This window comes from Chiloscyllium plagiosum, chromosome 18, assembly GCF_004010195.1.
Source record: "Chiloscyllium plagiosum isolate BGI_BamShark_2017 chromosome 18, ASM401019v2, whole genome shotgun sequence".
Lineage (NCBI taxonomy): Eukaryota > Metazoa > Chordata > Chondrichthyes > Orectolobiformes > Hemiscylliidae > Chiloscyllium > Chiloscyllium plagiosum.
The window spans coordinates 19,772,168-19,793,512 of NC_057727.1; the positions used below are offsets into that span (position 1 = coordinate 19,772,168).

At 42.3% G+C, this 21,345-nt stretch overlaps 1 protein-coding gene and 1 long non-coding RNA gene across 2 annotated transcripts in view; one reads left to right on the forward strand and one right to left on the reverse strand.

The window, feature by feature from the left end:
- The window catches only part of aspn (asporin (LRR class 1)), a 36,221-nt gene extending 28,749 nt beyond the window's left edge, over positions 1–7,472 (forward strand). The window contains exons 7-8 of the mRNA XM_043707889.1: positions 1,145–1,283; positions 7,075–7,472. Coding sequence (XP_043563824.1) covers positions 1,145–1,283; positions 7,075–7,221 — 286 coding nt within the window. The 3' untranslated portion in view covers positions 7,222–7,472. The remainder of the gene's footprint in view (positions 1–1,144; positions 1,284–7,074) is intronic.
- Positions 1–21,345, reverse strand: part of LOC122558930 — a 269,987-nt gene that overhangs the window by 143,260 nt on the left and 105,382 nt on the right. The window lies entirely within an intron of this gene.

Consider the following 21,345-nt stretch of genomic DNA (forward strand, 5'->3'; position numbering starts at 1 on the left):
AACATGTTGGGACTCTACCCACTGTTTAGAAGAATGAGAGGTGATCTCATTGAAACCTGCATGATTCTTCAGAGGCTTGGACAGGGGAGGTGATGGACGAGTGGTATTATTACTGGACTATTAATTGTGAGACCCCGGCAATGTTCTGGAAATCAGGATTGATGGAACCCGAATTCAATAAATGTCTGAAATTAAGAATCCAATGATAACCATGAAACCATTGCTGTTTGGTGGATAAACCCACCTGGTTCGCTAATTTCCTGAGGAAAGGAAACTGCCATCTTTACCTGGTCTGGTTTACAACAAACCAGGCAGCATCCGAGGAGCAGGAGAATCAACGTTTCGGGCATAAGCCCTTCTTCAGGAAAGGCTTATGCCCAAAACGCGATTCTCCTGCTCCTCGGATGCTGCCTGGCCTGCTGTGTTTTTCCAGCACCACATTTTTCAACTCTGGTCTCCAGCATCTGCAGTCCTCACTTTCTCCTGGCTTACAACAATGTGGTTAACTCTAAAACTATCCTCTGGGCATTGAGGGATGGGCAGTAAATGATAGTCTGGCCAGTGACACTCATATCCTGTGAAAGATGCTAAGAGATGTTTACCTTCAATGGAGAATATAAGACAACAGTCTCAGAATGAAGAAGCACCAATTTAAGCCTGAGTGGAAGAGGAATTTCTTCTCACAGAGTGCTGCGAGAACAGAATCGTTATATATGTTTAAGGATAAAATAGATTTTTGGTCAGTCGGGGCTACAGGGAAAATGCAAGAAAGTGAATATTAGGAGTAATGGTTCAGCCATAATCATATTGAATGGCAAAGCAGGATGGAGGGGCCAAATGGCCAAAAAAGCTGCTGTTCCAATTTCTTATGTTCTTATTACATTGTAACAGTGCCACCGAGAGGGTGAAGGCTGAAATCAATAAATAAAATAGTTTACTTCTGTCAGACACCAGGCTGAGTTTGTGAAAGGTTAAGTAATGACACCTTTGAAATTAAAATTTTCTGATACAGCATCACCAACAGGCTTAACCTAGCTACAGAAGTATAAAGTGTATGACTTAGTAATAAGGCAATGAATAAAACACTTTATGAAATGCATGTCCCATGTACTGAATATAGAGTCACTTCCTTTTCATGTTACAGATTGGACTTGTCCTACAACCAAATTAAAGAGATTGAAAATGGAAGTTTATCATTTCTTCCTAAATTAAGACAGCTTCATTTGGAAAACAACAAAGTTAAGCATGTTCCTGCTGATATAAAGAAACTGATGCATTTGCAGGTAAATAACAAATTGTTCCTTTGATTTATTACTTTAATTCTATTTACCTGCTTTTGTACAACAACTGAAGCATTTTGTAAAAAAACAGAATAAACAGCAAATGAAACAACCAATAATCTCAGTCATAGAGTCATATTCATTTAGTTATACAGCATGGAAACAGACCCTTTGGTCCAACTCAGCCATGCTGACTTGATATTCTGAACTGATCTTGTCCCATTTGCCAGCATTTGGCCCATATCACCCAATAACTCTTTCTATTCATATACTCATTCAGATGTCTTATAAACATTGTAATCGTACCCACCTCGATCACCTCCTCTGGTGGTTCATTCCACAAACGCACCACCCTCTGCATGAAAAAGTTGCCCCTCAGGTCCCTTTTCAATCTTTTTCCTTTCACCTTAAACCTATGCCTTCCAGTTTTATACACCACTACAACTGGAAAATGACCTTGGATAATCACTAATGCCCCTCACAGTTTTTTAAACCTCTACATGGTCACCCTCAGCCACTGATACTTCAGGGAAAAAGCCCCAGCCTATTCAGCCTCTTCCAATAGCTCAAATCCTCAAATCCCGCAGCATCCTTGTAAATCTTTTTTTGAATCCTTCAAGTTTAGTAACATCTTTCCTATAGCAGGGAGACCAGAACTGAATGCAGTATTCTAAAAGTAGCCTCACCAAAGTCCTCATCCAACATGGTGAGATACTAGCGAGTTCATAAGTATCTGCAGATTATCTTTTGTTGTTGTTAATCTCATCCAAGACTGACTTGAGTTCATTTTGAGAGATGATGTTTCTTTCTGCTGATCTAAGTATTTGGACTACAGTTTAGTATTCTGGTTATATGTTAAATCAGTTTTTTGAAGCATCTCATACGTTCATGTCCTTGATGCTTCTGTCACCTGAGATGTTTGGAAACAGAGGACACAGAAATGGGAAACTCAAAGTAAGCATCAAGAACACAATATAGCACAGGAACAGATCCTTTGGTCCACTAAGCCTGCACTGATTGTAATTCTTATTTAGACCTGCTACTTATTGCCTATGCGTGGTTTCTAACCCTCTATTTGCTTCCTAATCACGTGTCTATCAAGATATGCCTTAAATGTGCTAACATGCCACCTCCATCAGCAGTATGTTCCAGGCATCCACTACCCTCTAGGTGAAGAACTTTCCCCTTCTCACAGTGAATCTGTGGCCTCTTGTAGTTGACCTTTCCAACCAGGGAAAAAGCCTCTCGCTATCCTATCTATGTCACTCATAATTTTGCTCTATCATGTTGCGACTCAGCATCTGCCTTTCCAGTGAAAACAATCTGAGTTTACCCAACTCCTTCAAACTAGGCAACATCCTGGTAAACCTTGTCTGCACCCTCTCCAAAGCATCCACGTCCTTCTGATAATGTGACAACCAGAAATGCATGCAATATTCCAAATGTGGCCTAACTAAAGATTTGCACAGCTGTAACATAACTTGCCGACTTTTATATTTGATGCCCTGGCCAATGAAGGTAAGCACATTGTATGCTTTCTTGACCACATTATCCACATGTGTTGCCATTTTCAGGGATCTGCAAGCCCCGGATCCTTCTGCATGTCAATGCTTCTAAGGGTTCTGCCATTTATTGTATAATTCACACCTCATTTGATCTTCCAAAAAGGCATTATCTCTCATTTATCTGGATTGCACTCCGTTTCTCTGTCCAAAACTGCAATCTATCTATACCCTGCTGTATCCTTTGACAATTCTCCTCATTATCTGCAACTCCACCAAGTTTGGTGTCATCCACAAATTTACTAAGCAGACCACCTAAATATTCCTTCAGATTATATATTATATATATATATATTATAAACAACAATCCAGCGGAACATCACTACTTACTGATCTCCATTCCATAGAAACACCCTTCAACCTCTATTCTCTGTCTTCTATGACTGAGCCAGTTTTGAATCCATCTAGCCAGCTCACCCTGGATCTCATGAGACTCTACCTTCTGCACCAGCCTGCCATGAGATACCTTATCAGAAGCTTTAATAAAGTCCATATTAAAAAAAAATCCACTGTGCTTCCCTCATGACTTTCCGTGCACAAACCCATGCTGCCTATTACTAACAAGTCAAGTTTTTCCAAATGTAAATAAATCCTATGTCAGAGTGTGGTGCTAGAAAAGCACAGCTGATCAGGCAGCATCTGAGGAGCAGGAGAGTCGATGTTTTGAGCATAAGCTCTTCATCAGGAATGAGGGGTGGCTCAAGGGGGCTGAGAGATAAATGAGAGGGGGCTGGGTGGAAGGTAGCTGGGAATGAGATAGGTAGATGAAGGTGGGGATGAAGGTGATATGTTGGAGAGGAGGTGGATCGGATATGTAGGAAGAAAGAAGGACAGGTAGGACAGTTCAAGAGGGTGATGCCCAGTCGGAAAGTTAGATCTGGGATAAGGTGGGGGAAGGGCAAATGAGGAAACTGGTGACATCCACGTATATCCCGTGTGGTTGGAGGGTCCCAAGGTGGAAGATGAGGCATTCTTCCTCCAGGCATCGGGTGGCTAGAGTTTGTAGTGGAGGAGGCCCAGGACTTGCATGTCCTTGGCAGAGTGGGAGGGGGTGTTAAAGTGTATGGCCACAGGGTAGTAAGGTTGTTGAGTGCATGTGTCCCAGAAATGTTCTCTGAAATGTTCTGCAAATTGGCATCCTGTCTCCCCAATGTAGAGGAGCCCACATCGACAGCAACGGACACAGCAGATGATGTGTGTGGAGGTACAGGTAAATTTCTGTCGGATGTGGAAGGATCCTTTGAGGCCTTTGTGGATGGAGGTGAGGGAGGAGGTGTGGGTGCAGGTTTTGCACTACATGCAGTGGCAGGGGAAGGTGTCGAGACTGTAGAGTGGGTTGGTGGGGGGCGTGGACCTAACAAAGGGAGTTGCGGAGGGAATAGTCTCTCCAGAAAGCAGATAGGGTTGGGGAAGGAAATACATCCATGGTGGTGGGGTCTCTTTGTAGGTGGAGGAATTGGCGGAGAATGATGTGATGTATCTGGAGGTTAGTGGGGTGGCAGTTTCTGTCCTCGTTGCGATTAGAGGTTCAAAGGAGGAGGTGCAGGAAGTGGAGGAGATACGCTGGAGGCCTATCACTTTCACCCCCACCTTCATCTACCATTCCAGCCAGCTTCCACCCAGCTCCAAACCCCCTCACATTTATCTCTCAGATCTCTTGGGCCACCCCTCATTCCTAATGAAGGGCTTATGTTCGAAATGTCGACTCTCCTGCTCCTGGGATTTCAGCACCACACTCTTTGGCTCTGATCTCCTGCACCTGCAGTCCTCACTTTCTCCTAGTGAATAAACCCTATCTTTCATTACCTTCTTCAACAGCTTCCCACCACTGACGTCAGGCTCACTGGTCTGTAATTACCCGGAATAACTCCTCTTAAACAAAGAACAACATGGGCCATTCTCCAGTCCTCTAGAACCTCACCTGAGGCTAAAAGGAATGCAATGATATCTAATAAGGATCCACGTATTTCCCCCCTTGCCTCTCACACTATCCAGGAATAGATTCCATCTGGCCATAGGGACTTGTCTACCTTGATGTATTTCAAGCCACCAACACTTCTTTCTTCAATATGTTGACCTACCCAAGACTATTCACACACCTTTTGCAAACCTCAAAATCCCTCATGTCCCTCTCTTTGGTGAATACCAATGTAATACACATTAAGGATCTCACCCATTTCCTCTGGCTCCACATGTAACCTCCCTCCCATATCCTTTAGTGGGCTTACCTTTTCCTTAGCCATCCTCATACTCCTAATATATGTATAAAATGAAACCCGAAAGAACTGCTGAAATCAGAAACAAAAACAGAAATTGCTGGAGAAGCTCAGCAGGTCTGGCAGCTCTATGGAGAGAAATCAGAGCTAACGTGTCAGTTCCAGTGACTCTTCCTCAGAACTGTTCTGAAGGGTCACTGGATCCAAAACATTAATTTGATTTCTTTTCACAGATGCTGACAGACCTGCTGAACTTTTCCAGCAATGTATGTTTGTGTTTCTGGTATGTATAAAATATCATGGAATTCTCCTTAATCCTTCTGGCCAAGGACATTTCATAGCCCCTTTCAGCCTTCCGAATTCCCCATGTGAGCTCCTTCCTACTTTTTCTATATTCTTCAAGGATTTTGTCTGTTTTTAGTTGCTTACACCTTAGGTATGTTTCCTTTTATTTTGACTGAGCTGATAATTACCCCTGTCATCCAAGGTTCCCAAATTCTGCCATTCCTGTCTTTCATTTTCACAGGAACACGCCTGTCATGCACCCTAACCAACTGGTCCTTAAAAGAATCCCACATGTCGGATGTAGATTTCCCCTCAAACATCCCCTCTCAAACCACATTCTCTATTTCGGTTATAGCTGGCCTTCCCCCAGTTTAACAGCTTCATCGAAGGTCCAGTCTTGTCCTTACCCATAAGTATCTGAAAATTTACAGAATTATGATCACTATTCTCAATATGCTCCCCCACTGAAGCTTGGATCACCTGTCTGGGCTCATTTCTAAATACCAGGTCCATAGTGGTATTTCCCTCCATCATTGCACTGTCCAAATATTATTTCAAAAAACTCTCCTGGACACACCTAACAAAATGCTCCCCATCCAAACTCCCAACACTAAGGGATCCCAGTCATTATGGGGAAAATTAAAATCATTCACCTCAACAAACCTGTTATTTTCATGTCTTTCAATAATCTGATTACATATCTCTTCTTCTATCGCCCACTAGCAGCTAGGAGGTTTGCAGTACAATCCCAGCATTGTGATTGCATCCTTCCTATTCCTGAGCTCCAACCATAATGCCTTGAGGCAAGATCCCTCCAGGGTGTCCTCTCTCAACATCGCTGTAATATGCTTCCTAATCAGTAGTGCCAGTCCCCACTTCTTTTGCTTCCTCCTCTGTCTCATCAAAAAACATCGATATCCTGGAACGTTACGCTGCGAATGCTGTTCCTCTTTCAACCTTGACTATGTAATAGCAACAACATAATTGCATGCATTAATCCAGGTTCTAAATTCATTCTTCTTATCTGTTATATTTCTTGCATCAAAGCAAACACAGTTCAAGCATCCTGTTCCGCTGCGCTCAGCAACCTCTTCCGGGTTGCTATTCCTCTTAGCTATATTTGCCTTTGAATCAAGAGCTTCCCTAATCTCCATACTTACTGACCTGCTGCTCTGGATCCCAACCCCCTGCCACACCAGTTAAACCCTCCCAAATGGCACTATAGAATCTCCCTGCCAGGATACTAGTGTCCCTCCAGTTTAGGTACAACCTGTCCTTCGTGTACAGGTCCCACCTTGCCTGGAAGACATCCCAATGATCTATATATTTCAGGCCCTCCCCCTACACCAGACCTTTAGCCACGTGTTCAATTGTACTTTGCCTCTGTTCCTAGCCTCAGTAGCACGTGACACGGGGAGTAATCCTGAAATTACTACTCTAGAGTTCTGGCTTTTTAGTTTAGTACCAAACTCCCTCAATTGTCATTGCAGGACCTTGTCACTCCTCGTACCTGTGTCATTTGTGTCAGTATGGACAATAGCTTCTGTCTGCAGACCTTCTCACTTCAGGTTGCCCTGTACCTACTTAGAGACATCCATGACCCTGGTACCAGGGAGGCAACATACCATCCTGAAGTCCCTCTTGTGGCCATAGGAGTGCCTATCTGTGCCTTGAGTACTGAATCTCCAATTACTATTGCTCTTCTATCTTGTGTCTTTCCCCTCTATACAGCAGAGCCAAGCCCTAGTGCCTCTGCACGGATTGCTGCTGCTGCTGTCACCTGATGGGCCATTCCCCTCATCTGTATCCGAAACAGAATACTTCTTTGACAGGAAGACAGCTGCAGAGGACTCCTACACTGACTGCCTGCTGAGCTAAGATTAGTCATGATCATGTTAAAAGGTGGACCAAGCTTGAGAGGCTGAATTGCCTACTCCTACTTTTTTTGTTATGAGAAAGATGTATGAGAAGGAAACAGAGATAAAAGTCTTTGATAGGCTTGAGATTAACCCAGAAAGTTCACAACTGCAATATTGATACAAAAGACTTCTGCTCAGATTAGATTCCCTACAGAATGGAAACAGGCCTTCAAAGAGCAATCCACCCAGACCCATTCCCTTACCCTTACATTTACCCCTGACTAATGTACCTAACACTATGGGCAATTTAGCATGGCCAATTCACCTGACCTGCACATTTTTGGATTGTGGGAGGAAACCGGACCACCCGGAGGAAACGCATGCAGACACGGGGAGAATGTGCAAACTCCACACAGACAGTTGCCCAAGGCGGGAATCGAACCTGGGTGACTAGTGCTGTGAGGCAGCAGTGCTAGCCACAGAGCCACCATGTGCCCTGAAGGTTCTAAGTTGTAACCTTGTTCTTTCATCTAAGAATATATTTTCCTTGCTAGTAATCAACCAAGACTGCACTTTATGAAAATCATCCCAAACTAAACAAATGTGAAATACCAATGTCAACTTTTTCACAATATTCAATTACAGAATTTTCAGCTTTTTATTTTTTTTTAAACAGGTACTTTATCTTCATAATAATAATATTAGCAAAATTGACGTGGATGATTTCTGCCCAAAGGAATCAAGCAATAAGATGACGTTCTATAGTGGAATCAGCCTTTTTGGCAATCCAGTGAAGCACTGGGAAATTCAGCCAGCTTCTTTTCGATGTGTCTCTGGTACTTTTGGCGTGCAGTTTGGAAAATAATAGATGAATAATAAATAACAATAGATGTGTACAAGTATTGTTCCCATAAGGTTAAATAACATGAAGCATGAAATTCCTTTTGACAAAAACAGGAAAAAATTGCTTTCTTCAACAATTAACCACTTGGAAATCCACAAAATCAAAATTGTGATTTCAAGAGTCAAAATGTGTTAGCAGTTGTCAAAAGAGGAATTTCATTTCAATTATCCATTCTGAGAAAATGCTTCACTTGGTGCCTTCTATATGACTAGGAATGGTCACTAATTGCACAACTGTGATAGGTTTCAAAGAAATAAAAGTCAATTAAATACAATGCAGCGTTGCCATTTAGTTCTTATGAGGTTCTAACTTCTGATTGTATAAGCAACTGTTGCCTTGCCACCTCCAATCCAAACTGAAACAACTCCAGTCAGTCAATAAAATAATTCATTTCATTTCAATTCACAGTGCAGTTTGGTATCTCCGAAAATGATGATGCAATTCATGAATTGAATTAACCAGTATGTAAGTGATCTGCTTAACAAGGTTTAGTTTACTAAGTCAAGTAGGTAAGTATCATTTGAATTGTACCACAGTCTCCACTTGTTAAATTCAAAGATCTGACACTCCTTTTTTTTAGCATTAAATGAATATTTTTCAGTCCAATTCACATCAATTTTTCACAGAAAAAAATCACAACTTTATCAGGAAAGATTTACATTATCTTAGTTTCAAATTTTACTTTAATCTTTGGTTTGCTTGTCAGTGATTGAAGGATCTTTTAAGTTTACATATAAGCATAATTTTCACCTTCATTGTTTTTTTAAAAGGAGATCCATTCTAACATTATTCAAGTAGACTCGAGACCTACAGCCATATTATGGCACAAAGAGTTACATGAAATAATTTCACGTTAATGATACAAGAATGGGGCAAACAAATTTTTAGAGAATCTAGGAACTTCTACAAAACAATGCAGCAGGAATACAGTATATTGGCATTGAACTGCAAAAGTCAATGTCTTTGCCAATCAATATGTTTTTGAACCATCTTGCTAATTCGAATAATACTGATAATTTATCTGCAAGAACACAGAAGTTACTCTTAGTGTTAGACTTAGCCTCCTAACAGTATTTCTACTTTGCTTTTATTCATTCATGAGGCATTGACATCGCTGGCTGCATTTATTGCCCATTCCTAAGTGTCCTTGACAAGGTCATGTTGAGTAGCTTCTTGAATTGCTGTAGTCCATCTGATATAGTTAGACCCAAATGCCATTACGAAGGGAGTTCCAGGATTTTCACTCGGTGAAATTGAAGTAACAGTGATATAGTTCCAAGTTAGATTGGTGAGGAGCTTAGAGGGGAACTTGCAGGTGGTAGTGCTTCCATGAAACTATAGATGCCTTTGTCCTTCTAGACAGTTGTCGGTTGGAAGATGCTGTTGGAACCTTGATTAATTTATCAGTGCATGTTGTACATGTTGTACACTGCTACTACTGAGCAGTAGTGGAGGATATGAATATTTGTGGATTGTTGCCAAACAAGTGTGTTGCTTTGTTCTGAATGGTGTCAAACTTCTCAAGTGTTGCATAAGCTGCTCGCATCCAGGTAAGTAGAAAATATTTCATCATGGATGTAAGTTTGCTCGCTGATCTGGAAGGCTCATTTTCAGACATTTCATCACTGTACTAGGTAACATCATCAGTAAGCCTCTGGTGAAGCACTGGTGTTACGGCCTGCTTTATATTTATGTGTTTAGGTTTCCTTGGGTTGGTGATGTAATTTCCTGTGATGCCATTTTCTGTTCTTTTTCTCAGAGAGTAATAGATGGGGTCCAGATTGATGTATTTGTTGATAGAGTCCCGGTTGGAATGTCATGCTTCTATGAATTCTTGTCCTTTTCTCTGGCTTGTCCTCAGATGGATATATTGTCCCAGTCAAAGTGGTGTCCTTCCTCATCTATATTTAAGATACTAATATTAGTGGGTCATGTCTTTTTGTGGCTAGTTGATGTTTACGTATCCTGGCAGCTAGTTATCCAATGTAGTGTTTGTCGCAGTTCTTGCAAGGTATTTTGTAAATGGCATTAATTTTGCTTGTTGTCTGTATAGAGTCTTTTAAGCTCATCAGCTGCTCTTTTAGTATGTTGGTGGGCTAACGTGATGCCAAGGCATCTGAGTAGGCTGGCTGTAATTTCTGAAATGTCTTTGATGTAGGGGAGACTGGCTAGGGTATCTGGGTGTGTTTTGTCAGCTTGTTTGGGTTTGTTACTGAGAAATTGATGGAGGCTCACTGATGATGTTACCTAGTATGGTGATGAAACATCCGAAAATGACCCTTCCACCTCAGTGAGCAAACTTATATCCAGAACCTCAACCTGAGCTACAAATCTTCTCCAAATTCGCTAATATTTCATCATACTTGTGACTTATAGCTTGTAGATAGTGTACACACTTTTGGGAATCAGAAGGCGAGGTATTTGCTGCAGAATCTGCTCTTGCATCCACTATTTATATGGCTAATCCATTAAGTTTCTGGTCAATGGTAACCTCCGGGGGTTGATAGGGGATTAAGTAATAATAACGCCACTAAATGTCAAGGAGCAATGGTTAGATTCTCTCCCTGGAGACAATCATTGCTGGGCATTTGTGTGACATGAATGTTATTTGCCAATTGTCAGCTAAAGCATGAATATTGTCCAGATCTTGCTGCATTTGAACATGGATTGCCATAGTACTGAGGAGTTACACATTGTGCTGAATATTAAGAAATCATTGGTGAACATCCCCACTTCTTAACTTGCGATTGAGGGAAGGTCATTGATGAAGCAGCTGAAGATTGTTGGCCCAGGACACTACCCAGACAAACTCCTGGGGTTGAGATGACTGGCTTCCAATGACTACAACCATCTTTCTTTGTTCTTAGTATTAACTTAACCAACAGAGAGGTTTCCCTGGATTCCCACTGACTCGCTAGGGCTCACTGATACTACACTCAGTCAAAAGTGACCTTGACATCAGAGGCGGTCACTCTCATCTCTGGAATTCAGCTCATTTGTCCAAGTTTGAACTAATGTTGTAATGAGGTAAGTAAGCGAGAGACCATGGTGGAGTCCAAATTGGGCCTAAATGTGCAGTTTATTGCTGTGCAAGTACTGTTTGATAGCTGTGTTGATGACATCTTCCATCACGTACAGATGATCAAAAGTACAAACCCTTGGATACTAATTGTCTGGGTTGGATTTGTCCTTTTTTTGTTCTCAGGATGTAGTTGGGCAATTTTGGACTATGTCAGTTGGATGCCAGTATTGTTACCACATTGGAACAGCTTGGCTAGGAGTAGAGAAAGTTATGGAGTGCAAGTCTTCAGTACTATTTCTGGAAAGTATTCTATCACACTCTTGGCTTTATGCTGCATAAATAATGTACATGCTTTGAGGAATGATGAGGAGAGTTTTCATCTCAAATTCCCAGTCTCTAAGCTGCTTTCATAGGAATGGTGTTTATATGTCTGGCCAAGTTCAGTTTCCAGTAAATGGTAAACTTTAGGGACTTAATATTGGGGGATTAACAATGGTAATATGCCAGTACTACCACTCTATAGTGCTTACACATTTCTAGTGATTTTTCTACAGACTTAGTCCCCCATTTCTCTTAGCATTCGGGGAGGTGATGGTCCACTGATATTATTGTTACAGTATTAATCTCGAAACTGAGCTAATGTTTGGGGACCTGGGTTTAACTCCCACTACAGCAGACGGTAGAATTTGAATTCAACGTAAATATCTTAATTAAGAATCTGCTGATGACTATGAAGCCATCATCGATTGTCAGAAGACCCATCTGGCTCAGGGAATGTCTTCCTGGGAAGGAAATCTGCCAGCCTCACCTGGTCTGGCCTAGGTGTGACTCCAACCAGAGCAATGTGGTTGAGTCTCAACTGCCCTCTGAAATGGCTTAAAAGTCCACTCAGTTGTATCAATCATTACAAAATCTCAACAAGAAAATGAAACCAGACATACTACCCAGCATGAATTTAGCACCAAGAAATCACAATGGTAAAAACAGCCCTGTCGACTGTACACAAAATCAGAAGTTGCTGCAAAAGCTCAGCAGGTCTGGCAGCAACTGTCAAGAGAAATCATAGTTAACGTTTTGGATCCGGTGGCCCTTCCTCAGAACTGGTATACAGATTGAAGAGGATTTAATCTAGATGTCTGCAGGGTTGGTAATAGTGTAAAGAAGTAGAAAAAGGAATAAGGTGCATAAAGAAGTAAGTGTTGGTAGGTATGAGAGAACAAAATACTGGAGTGGGAGGGTTGACCCTAATGCTAACCTTATTTTAAATAGAAAATCGTGAAGCACTGCAAAGAATACAAAGGCAGGTTTTGAATGCAACTTCTGTCGATTATGCAGTTCTCCCTACTATCATCTGGGGGCTAGTACCAAAACTGGGAGAGCTGACTAGTCAAGCAATAGTCGAGAGTGTGGTGCTGAAAAAGCACAGCAGGTCAGGCAGCACCAGAGGAGCAGGAGAATCTACGTTTCGGGCAAAAGCCCACAGTCATATTCATGGAATCATATAGACAATATCCCAGGCACACTATCAGTATCTCTGAACATGTCCTGTCCCACCTGCAGGACAGACCTGGCACAGTAGTATACATATGGGAGGGAATTGCCCTGGCTTCAGGTTAAACATGAATAAGGAAACCTCCTGCTAGGACCCACGTACTGTGTCCCCCCCCCAGCTGGGGAACTGGCACTCCTGCATGTTTAACATCAATTAGACAACACCTTCCAAATGCACAATCATTTCCATCTGGAAGAGCAACAGATACATGGGAAGATCACCACCTGGTGTGAGTTTCCCTCCAAGCCTCTCACCATCCTGACTTAGAAATATATTGCTTCACTGTCACCAAGTCAGAATCCTGGAATTTCTTCCCTTAAGGTATTGTGGGTCTACTGACAGCACATGAGCTCCAGAGTACAGGAGATATACTGCAGTAGTTCAAGCAGGCAGCACACCATCACCTTCTCAAGGGCAACTGGGGACAGGCAATATATGTTAGCCAGTCAATAATGCCCATGTCCCTTGATTAATTAAAAAATGAAGATTGTACCCTTGTAGATTCTCACCCAATCTCAGCTAAATCTTACTTGACAAAACAGTGACTAAAAATTCTACCCAATGTTTCCCTCATTGTCACTACATCATGTTCTCATGTATCTTATGGCAGTTGTAGTAGCTCAACTGCCTCACTCATTACACATTGTGTTTACAGACATGCATTCAAAACTTGCCTTTCTGTTTTTTGTAGTGCTTCATGATCTTCTATTTAAAAAAGGGTTACAGTTAGGGTCAACCCTCACACTACATCTATACCCTTTTCTCATACCTACCAACACGTACTTCTTTATGCACCTTATTTCTTTTTCTATTTCTTCACACTATTATCAACCCCATAGATATTTAGATTAAGCTCTCTTCAATCTGTAAACCAGGAACAATAAACAATAGTGAACTCTGAAGAAAACTATTTGTGCACAGGCATATCAAACACTCTCCAGATCTGTTGTATCTGGTGCAATAAAGTACAAACAGTGTTCCTCAGGCTCACTAACACCACTATGTTCAATATAAGTAAAGTTTTAATGATTTCTATGTAACACCACCAATTAGTGGAAAGTGGATTTTCAATGTTCTGAATTCATGGTCACAACTGGTTTCAAGCTCAATTTTCTTCAGTGTGCTATACCAGTGACATGCGAGAGCTTTCACCCTGAAATTTATACCTCACTTATGTTAGCCTAATGGGCTGAGTAAGACTGTTAATTAGTGACTGATTATGTATTGTGAATTCATGCTCAGCACAAGGTTGCCAAATTGTTAAAGGTAATTGGAACAGCTTCAGCGATTGCTTCTCTCTGACACTCTTGACTGAATTCTATCCTACCCCCTTGGAAGAAAATGCATTGTTCTAACTCTGAGAGGAGAAAGTGAGGTCTGCAGATGCTGGAGATCAGAGCTGAAAATGTGTTGCTGGAAAAGCGCAGCAGGTCAGGCAGCATCCAGGGAACAGGAGAATCGACGTTTCGGGCATAAGCCCTTCTTCAGGTTCCTGAAGAAGGGCTTATGCCCGAAACGTTGATTCTCCTGTTCCCTGGATGCTGCCTGACCTGCTGCGCTTTTCCAGCAACACATTTTCAGCTCTGTTCTAACTCTTAGACTTACATTATCCATGAATGATTTGTTTCAAAATATCCCAGCATTAAATGAGAATGATTAATTTTTTTTATGTTGAAAAACTTCAACAAAGTTTTGAAAACGGTCAAAACAGGATGGAAAGAAAAACCTACCAAACTTTTAAAAATTGAAAATAAACCAACAAAATCATGCATTGAAAACATTTTGAGCACAGGCGATAAGAATGGTCTTCAGGAATTTCTTCAGCCAGAGGGTGGTGACTCTGTGGAACTTATTGCCTCAATGACTGAATGGCAGAACAAGCTCGATACATTGAAAGGTCTAATTCTGCTCCTATGGTCTAAGATCATAAGATGGAGAAGCATAATTCAGCTATCAAATGCTCTGCCATTTTATAATGACTGATATATTTCTCAAACCTATTTTTTTGATTCCCATACCAATCAAAAACTATCTTTCCCTTTCTCTGTCGTAGAAACACTCAATGACTTGACCTCCACAGGCCTCTAAAGCAATAAATTCCATAGATTAACCATCCTCTGGCTGAAAGAAGTTCTCTTCATCTCAGTTCTCTAGGGTGTCCCTTCAGTCTGAGGCTGTGTACTCGGGTCCTAGTCTCTCCGGTTAGTGGAAACATCTTCTCCATGTTCACTTTATCTATGTCTCTCAGTATTCTAAGTTCCAATCAGATCCCTCCTCACCCTTCTAAACTCCACTGAGTATAGAATCAAAGTCTTCAACTGCTCCTTGTATGATAAGCCCTTCATCCCCAGGATCATTCTTGTAAACCTCTGGATCCTCTCCAATCCCACACATCCTTCCTGAGATACATGGCCCGAACTGATCACTATATTCCAAATGTGATCTAACCAGAGCCTTATACAGCCTCAGCAGTACATCTCTGCTTTTGTATTCTAGTCCTCTTGAAATGAATGTTAACACTGCATTTGTCTTCCTAAATGCCAACGGAACCTGCAAGTTAACTTTAAGAAAATCCTGAACTAGGACTCCAAATCTCTTTGCGCTTCACATTTCTGAAGCCTTTCCCCATTTAGAAAATAAACTATGCCTCCATTCTTCCGACCCAAGTGCATAATCTCATACATTCTCATACAAAGTGCATAATCTCATACGTTCCCACACGGTGTTTCATCTGTCACTTCTTTGTCGACGCTCCTAACCTGCAACCTCCGTGCTTCCTCAGCACTACTGTTCCTTTCACCTATCTTTGTTTCATCTGCAAACTTAGCAACAACATTCTCAGTTCCTTTGACTAGATCATTAATGCAGAATATGAAAAGTTGTTGTCCCAAAACAAACTTATGCAGAATTCCTCCCCCCCAGGATCTCTGGACTGCCAAACCCAGCCCTCAAGGCTATATAAAGGCCCTGGTCAATATGGCTGACAGGTCCATGTCAAATAATTTAAAAAGGGCTGCCACATCTTATAAAAAGCTCCGTTTTCGGGTGTACCACATTCATAAGATAATCTTGGGGGACATGCTCCATCACACGTCTGCCATTCCATGAGACCTGAGGGGTTTTCTGAGATCCAGTTCATTAAAATGCTCTTCCTTGCACAATATGTGAGAATGTTGAATAATCTCTTCCTGTGTTCATCTAGTGAAGGCAGATTTGGCAGTCCCAAAAGAAGGGATACTGGATCCGTCCTAACTTCAATTCTCAGGATCCCCTCCAATTCAGTAGCTATGGTACCCCAGTACCTATGGATCTTATGACACGACCATAGACAATGAGTCAGGGTGCCTGTTCTTATTTTACACTGAACACACTCTGGACTTGTTCCTTTCTTGAACTTTGCTAATTGCTCTGGGACCATATGGGCCCTGTGAAGAATCTTCAATTGCATAGCCTGCGCTTCATTGCATGTTGAGATTTTGTTCACATTCTCCCATATGTCCTCCCAGGTTTCAAACAAAATTTCTACTCCTAGATCCTGATTCCAGACTCTATAGAGTCTTTTCATATATTTCAAGGTGCCCGCTCTCTGTCAATGATATAGAGTGTTGACAAAGAGAGTGCCCGCACAACGGAGCACTCTTCTCTCCATGTCAGACTTACAGGGCTGAGCAGTTAGTATGGTCCTTCTCTGTATATAATCCCTAATCTGAAAATAACGGTTCCTACTGGGTAACTCATATTTATGATTTAGCTTATCGAAAGACATCAGGACCTCTCCCTCAAATAAGTCTCCCAAACAGGAGACTCCCATGATCCCCATGCTTTAAAGCCTGAATCCACTGACCCCGGCCTAAATCATGGGGATCCAATTAAGGGGGTGAACAGTGAGGTCTTATGTAAATTGCCCTCACCTTGCTGCATCATTCTCCCCGCTTTGACCGTGTTTGTAATGATCGGGCTTTTATAATGCTCAGCAACAGATTTCATCCTGTCCATAAACAGTAAGTTAAGGAGGGGGCACCTTGCCAAAGCGGCCTTGATATCAAGCCATATCGACCTCGGATCCTCACTCACATAGGACAATAGGACACTTATTTGGTATCACTTAAGAAGTTTGGGAGATTCAGCCCCATATCCTGTAGGAGTTGCAACTTGGTAAATTTAATAAGAGGACGCCTATAACACCAAATGAAGGACCCAAGTCAGCCATTGAGCTTCCACAGCACTTATCTGGGCAACAAGAATGGGAGTATTCTCATAGGATATAGTAGCCGAGGAAGAACATTCATTTTAATCAAGACTATTCGGCCTAACCATGATATTGGTAACCCTTCCCAATGTTGCACATCCTGTTTATCCTATCAAACAACTGCACAAAAGTTAACTCTGTACAGCTGGTGGAAGTGGTTTGGAGGGGGGGGGGGTGCGCAGGGTTATAAAAATACCCAAGTAGAGAAAGCCTTCTTGTCACCACTGGAAAGAAAATTGAGTTCCATCCTCCACGTCAGGCACTCCCACCAAGCCCTCCACGGGCATGGCTTCCGAATTTGTCAAAATTTATTTTATCTCCCGAGAAAATGCCGAATAACTTAATCTTTTGAATTAACCACGGTACAGACGTTTCCAGGTTAGCCAAAAAGAGAACATAGTCAGCATAGAGAGTAATTTTGTGCTCTCCCATTCCTACCTTTGGCACCACAATTTCAGAATTCTTCTGTGTAGCTTTCTCCAATGGCTGTCTCTCCCGATGCTGAAATTGTCTGATTTTAGGCTGCTCGTAAGGACCACTGCCTTGGAGTCGTTATATAGCATTGCCACTCACCTAGCGAAGGTCCCCCCAAGACCAAGACCAAAGCATTCCAGGACACCAAAATGATACAGCCATTCCACTTGACCAAATGCCTTTTCCACGTCCAAGGAGACCATCAAGCCCAAAGTTGCTCTCTGCTGGCATACGTGCACTATATTCAACACCCTCCTGATATTTTTGAAAGAGCTACGACCCTAGACAAAAACCATCTGGACTTCCTTTATGATAGTGGGCACTACTGTCCCCAGTCTCAGAGCTAGTGTTTTAGACAGGATTTTAAAATCCACATTCAGCAGTGAGAAAGGTCTATACAAGGCACAGTCCTCAGGATCTTTCTCTTTTTTTCGAGTAAGAGAGATATTGGCCTCTCTAAGAGAGTGCGAAAGTGAATGATTGTACTTTCCCAATATTGGCTTGGCCAACATGTTTATGAACTCCTTGTAGAACTCACTCGGGAACCTGTCCAGGCCAGGTGCTCTGCCACTTTGAGGCTGCCTTACAGCCTCTTGTATTGTTAAGGGTGCATTCAAAAGGGAGGCTTGTTCTGCATTTATACCCGGGGGGGGGGGTCCAGATTCTCAAACAAGGATTCCATTCTTGCTACTCCATCCTCACATCCCTCCATCCGGTATAACTCTGTGTAGAATTTCCTGAATATGGCATTGATCTTTATCGACTCACGAGTGATAGTACCAGTTCTCTCCCTAATAGACACAATGGAATGCGGGGCATTTATATTCCTAGCCAGATATCTATCTGGCTTATCCCCATGCTTGAATAACCTTTGCCTTGCAAAGAAGACCTCCCTCTTTGTTGCCTGTGTAAGTACTGACTTCAGAGAAGCCTGGAGAGCTATGACCCATTATAGCTTAACCACAGATGGTTGATCATAATATGCTGATTTAGCTGCTTTCTGCCGGGCTTCCACCAACCATTGCCGCTCTTCTCTCTGCCATTTCCTGGTTGCTGAGTATGAAATAATAAAACCCCTTAAATACACCTTGGTGGTCTCCCAAAGCACCAATGGGTGACTTGCCATACCCGAGTTGATGTCCCAGAAAGTCCTAAACTCCCTTGTGAAGTACTCTATAAATTTGTTATCCTTCAAAAGAAATGGATCCATGCGCCAGCACCGTGTGTCTATTCCACTATGCCCAAGTACACTACCGCATGGTCTGAAATGGCTATGTTCTCAATCCAGGAGGATAACATCGAATCCCGACAGGTTGATGGAACAAAGAACATATCTTATGTGGCACTTGTGCGTGTTCGAGTAAAAGGTAAAATCTCTACCATTAGCTGGAGACATATCCATACATCCACCAGCCCCAACTCCCCACACAAGTCCATGAGCTGTCTAGATTGGAGGGAGATGCCAAGAGACCTTTTGCCATACTGTCTATCTCGGGGTCCATGAGACGGTTAAAGTCTCCTCCTATAGTCGTATGGTGCACCCCAAGAGCCAGTCATTTGGAGACTGCGTCAATCAAGAATTTAAGGGGTGCATTGGGGGGGCAACAGACATTCAGAATGCTATACACTTCCCCATGTATTAGGGCCTTGAGGATGATGAACCTCCTATGCTCATCCTTAATTTGTTCTATTATCTGGGATGGGAGATTCGTCTGTACTAGTATAGCCACTCCTTGGCTTTTAGAATTGAAAGAAGAGACGAATACCCTACCAAATCCTCCCTGCTGTAACTTCAAATGTTCCTTATCATTCAAGTGTGTTTCCTGTAACAGGGCAATGTCAATCCTTTCCTTTCTGAGGTTTGAGAGCACCTTCTTTCTTTTGATCTGTGAATGGTTCTCTTTTATGCTCCAGGTGCACTATCTAAAGGAACCACTAATCGTGACCACCCAGAGCCCTCCGAGAGGAAGAAGCTTACTCATGGTGCGCCAATTGGAGAAAACACAAAATTTATAAAATCTAAAAACTAACATGACAGATATTACCAAAACTAAAAAACTAACCTCTACTCTCAAATTAAACAAACATATAAACAACAAATCACTGTAGATTTTCCCCCTTGCCCATGGGAGGCACTTGTCCCAAACCTTATAACCATCCTGGTTCCTTCCAGCTCCGGCCACACCCCAAACCCAAGCAATACAGAAACAAAGAAAACCTATTACTTACACACGAGAGTTAAAAGTGGATGCCCCCCATCCCCTCCATACATCAACCCCATTTGTCTTCAATAAAAGAAATAACCACCCTTCACCCAGATGAAACAAAGAAATAACAAAAATTATAAGAGAAAAACAAAGGGAATTTTACATCAAAGCAATGCCAGGCCTGTAGGACCAACAACCATGAAAGGAAAGGATATGCCATTGTCCATAATTTTTTTTTCCCGACCCAGACCATTTATTTCAAAGAGTGCAAGTAAAAAGTTCTCTGCTGATCAAAATTGTAAAGAGACCCTCCATGGTTGAAGAGCAGTACTGCTGGATACTTCACAGAATATTGGATATTGAAGTCTCTCAATCTCTTCCTGACTTCATCAAAAGATTTCCTCTTCTTGATTAGAGCCCCAGAGAAGTCTTGATAAAACATAATTTTCGAACCTTTGTACTCCAGAGCCTGTAAGTCTTTTCCCAGCCTTATACTGGCTTCCATTATTAGTTGTTTCTCTTTATAACACTAGAGTCACGCTAGGACTAGGCGGTGTCGCTCATCCAACCCAGGCCTGAGTATCGCAATCCAGTGGGCCTACTCCACACATATCCGGCCCAACTCTACTCCTAACCCCAGAAGCTGAGGGAGCCACTGCTCCAGGAAGTTAGCCAGAGTCTCACCTTCTTCATGCTCTGGGAGCCTGATTATCCGTAAGTTTTTCCTTTGACCTCGATTCTTGAGGTCGTTGACTTGGTCCAGCAGGGTCCGAACCTGGTGTTCCGGTTTTTGGATCCGCCCCACCGAATTCTCTACTGTGGTCTCCGATACTGCGGTCCTTTGTTTGACCGCCTCAATACGTCGATCTCGTGCTCATGGCAGAGATCGGTTCCAGCGCCGATTCGATTTTCTCTTGGAGTTTTGCAAACTCCGAGACTAGATTCTGCTGCTGCAATGGGTTCAAAAGCGCCGCCGCAGGAGTCAGGGCAGTGACTGCGGGTGCATTCGGCACTATAGGAGAGTGTCCTGTTTGCTGCGATCCTCTCGCTTCCTTTCCTTTGTTCATCTTCATTTTGTTCACAGAACATTAGAATCAGAATATAAAAGGTTCTCAATATTTTGTATTACTTTCTCTTCTTGAATTTTCTTGTGCATGACTAGTAGAGGGGGGAGGGGAGGGGAGTGAAGGCCCACCTTTACTTGGGTTTTGATGGAGAGCCCAGCATAGCAGACTTATCAGATTGCTGCCATCTTGGATCCCCCTTAGCACCTTCTCTTAAGTGACGGCCACAACATTCTCCTCTAACTCCTGATCCTCTTGAAGTTCTGGTGTCTTCAACTGTGAAACCTACTGTCAAGTACCTATTCAGTTCCTCCATTTCTTTGTTCCCCATTTAAATGTCTCCAGCCACATTTTCAAGTGGTCCAATGTCCACTCTTGCCTCTCTCTTCGATTTCTGAAAAAGAACTCTGACAATTTTTTTTATCTTACTAGTTGGGTTACTCTCCAATTTCGCCTCATTGCTGATGAATGGCTTTTGCCCGAAACTTTGATTCTCCTGCTCCTTGGATGCTGCCTGACATGCTGTGCTTTTCTGGCACCACACTCTTGACTCTCATGTCCCCTTATTGCTTTTTTGGTTATCCTCTGCTAGTTTTTAAAGGCTTCCACTCATCATTACCACATTGTATGCTTGTTCTTTTGCTTTTATGCTCTCCCTGACTTCCCTACTC